Below are 3,332 nucleotides of genomic sequence, written 5' to 3'. Positions count from 1 at the left end.
TTTGCGTTCCCTAGTCATATCTCGTTTACACTATAAACGAGATAAAATTGCATGTATCTTGTTTACAGTGTAAACGAGATACATAGAATGTTCATCTCGTTTACAGTGTAAACGAGATACATGGAGTAGAATCCCACCAGATATAAAAGGATGTGTAACCCTTGGTATTCTTCACAAACTTTTTCTATCATTTTTGTGTCTCTTATTTCTCACAAATACAAGGCATTAATGGCAAGTAATAGTCCATACATAGTTGTGCTTGTTTATCTCAACTGTCGTATGAGAAACGGCGAGAACAGGGTGACATTTGAGTGTGAGGATCCGATATTGTTTCGAACTCGGCGGGTGGAGATGTTGTCCGATTTGAGGAGTTTGATATTGAGCAAGCTCGGGGGTACAAAAGCGAGGAAAATCGGAAGGGTGGCGTATAGGTTGCTGGCACCCATAGGTAACGGAGTCTTCCGGTTTCGACTATTCCGACTTCTAGGGGACGAGCATGTGCGAGTGATGTTCGACATCCATGGGAGGATCATGGTTGAGCAAATAATGGAGCTTTCTGTAGAGGTGGGACACGGTGGCGACGGTCCTTCCGTACACTCGACCTATGTGCAGGACGACCGACCCCTTGCACCACTGCCCATTCATGTCGCCGTTCCAGTGGATGAGGCAGAGGAGGGCGAGGAGGAGTCGGACGAGGATTACGTGGGGGACAGTGGTGACAGTGACTTGTCTGATAGTAGGGATGAGGATGAGTGTGTTCCGGAGACACCTGTTCCGACCGTGGCCCACCATGTCTTGCCTCCACCTCTTCCAATACCGGCACTTTCGGCAGTTCTGTCTCACCATCACAGTCTGGATCTAGACGTCATGCATGAGAGGACTCTGTTTCTTGACACGGGTGAAGAGGATTACAACCTAGACGGCGGTGTAGAGTTTCGGGTCGGCCACAAGTTTAAGAGCCGAGAGGCAGTGCTTCAAGGTGTGAAGAACTACAATATTCGGAGGAGTGCGGAGTATCGGGTGATCGAATCAGACCGGTTAAAGTACCATGTGCAGTGCCGTCAAGCTGAGAATGGGTGTTAATGGAGCCTCTGTGTGGCCCTTCGGCAGAACGTCGGATACTGGTAAGCCTAAGTTTACTTGTGCTTTTCATTACTTCTATACGATATACTAAGTAGGTGTACGGCATGGCTGAAGCAATCCTGTTTTGTTATGTTCAGGGAGGTTTGGAGGGTGGGTGGAGTGCACAGTTGTCTAGCACCCACCATGTCTAGCCGGAGCTGATGGGTGATGGTCCTCCGCGATCCTAACCTCCCTACCTGTGCGGAATGCCTCGGCTAACCGATCCATGGTGGCGGGCTGGACGGTGTGTAGGAAGGCATCGTCAATCAGAATTTCGTCTAGCAGCACGTCCTCCTCCTGCTGGGTCCCGGATAGACCTCTCTCATACCAACCTGGTGGTGATGTATCCCAAGCTTGCCGAGACTGCTACCCATCGGAACCGGATGAATGTCACACTCCTTGCCCCGAGGGAGGGGGAGGAGGTGGAGGATTCGGTCTTATAGGTGAAGCGACACTGTGAACTGGTATGTCTCCCTCATCCTCCTGACAGTCGAACTCTGCCTCCTCCTCCGACTCTGCGTTGCCCCTAGCTCGTCAAGGCCTGGCCCTCTCCCTCCTGACGGGCTCACCTGGTCGACACTCTCTCTGGCCCGCTCCCTCCTAGCAGGTCGGCGAGTGTCCTCTCTGACTTCCCTCACACGTCTCCTCCAATCCGGCACGCCCCTCAGAAGAGTCAGATCGTCTCTCGGCTGGCTAGCAGTGGGCTGGACGTCGGGGGGCAACTCTACCAGCCTGGGGTCCTCCAAAACCTCCTGCCCCAATAGATGCCTCACACGTCAAGCCCCACGCCACCAATCGTAGTACTCACTGGTAGGCCTAGTGTCGAACGTATGGTGAACGGTAATCCTGCGACCGGGCTCGAACCTCTACCTCCAACCGTCGTACCACTACTGGAGTCGCTCTGGCCACCAGACATCCTCACCACGACCAGTAGTGGTCAGATACCTATTTTTAAACACATTACGTAAATAAAGTAGTATCACTATCAGAATAACAAACAACTACCAACGTATAACTTTGAAGAAATTAACCATCATTCATACCTGTCAAGGTTCATTGGCATGCCTGGCACTGGCTGCTCCCCGATGAACTGCTGTTTCACCCGATCAACGTGGTGAAACCGGACAATGTTGAAGCACACCAGCAGAACGGCCGACAACCATGTACCCCACTCCTCCTCCTAACGGAACCAGTGCAGGCACAGGGCCTGCAGCGCAGGGTCATCATATACCCTCCATGCAAACTGAATAAAAATTTGTGTAACAAAATAACAAGTATTACAACACAGCAAGTATTTAAAAAAAAAATAAAATATTTAATTTCATGACTAACCTCATCGAATCTTAATCGGTCGATCGATACCCTCCAATATAGGACCTGGCCTGATGCTGATCCCTACTCTGCTGCTGCAATCCAACCAACCTGACAGTAACAGAGATATATACAATTCATTAACTAACAAACCTTGCGAATTAACACGTCTATTAATGCGAAATAAAAAAGTAATATTTGGTTACCTCGCAGCTAGCGGATACTGGTAGACTCCTCTATCTGGTGGACACCACTGAGGAAATCTCTGGTAAATCCAACTTATCAATAGCGGAGTGCAACCGGCGATGTACGTGGCACCCCGCTGTGCCGCCAAACAGAGTGACTGGTAAGTCCAGCCCAGCACAGCAGAGCCCCAAGATAACGCCCTACACTCCCCGAAGTCCCGGAGAAGCGGTAGCCACCGTACGTGAACCAGGTTGTTGGACTTGTCTGTCAACAGATACCCTCTGATCAGTAACATAATATAGCATCGGGCATACTATCGGAGGGTCTCAGGATCGTCGGTCGGGGGCGTCTGGCGGACACGATCACGCAACCAAACCAGCTTCAGCGTGAATGACTCCTTCCTCTGCGCAGCCTGCTGTCCCGCCACCGGAGGCCTGGCACCAAGCAGCTGCTCAACCATGGCCCACGTCTCCATACTATACCACCTATCAAAGTCACGAAGGCACCCCCAATGGGGTTCCCGTGTGTACGTAGGCCTAGGTGGTACGCCACGTCCTGCAGGGTGATAGTCACCTCACCCCACGGGAGATGAAACGTGTGCGTCTCCGGACGCCATCGCTCCATGAGTGCCGAAATCAGGGAATTGTCAAATGTGAAGTCCCTGAGGGGCACCGTGTCGCCGAATCCGACCTCAGCCAGATATGGGACGATTG

At 51.4% G+C, this 3,332-nt stretch overlaps 1 protein-coding gene across 1 annotated transcript; it reads left to right on the top strand.

Moving 5' to 3' along the window:
- Positions 229-1,083, top strand: LOC110268399. The gene has a single exon (XM_021114530.1). It carries the CDS (start codon positions 229-231, stop codon positions 1,081-1,083), a length of 855 nt encoding a protein of 284 aa, XP_020970189.1.

Source organism: Arachis ipaensis, chromosome B10 (assembly GCF_000816755.2).
Source record: "Arachis ipaensis cultivar K30076 chromosome B10, Araip1.1, whole genome shotgun sequence".
Lineage (NCBI taxonomy): Eukaryota > Viridiplantae > Streptophyta > Magnoliopsida > Fabales > Fabaceae > Arachis > Arachis ipaensis.
This window is presented reverse-complemented; position numbering and strand designations above follow the sequence as displayed.

Bases quoted from the DNA above. Each gene is read 5' to 3' on its own strand.
- LOC110268399 (XM_021114530.1), top strand. From the start codon at position 229: ATGGCAAGTAATAGTCCATACATAGTTGTGCTTGTTTATCTCAACTGT.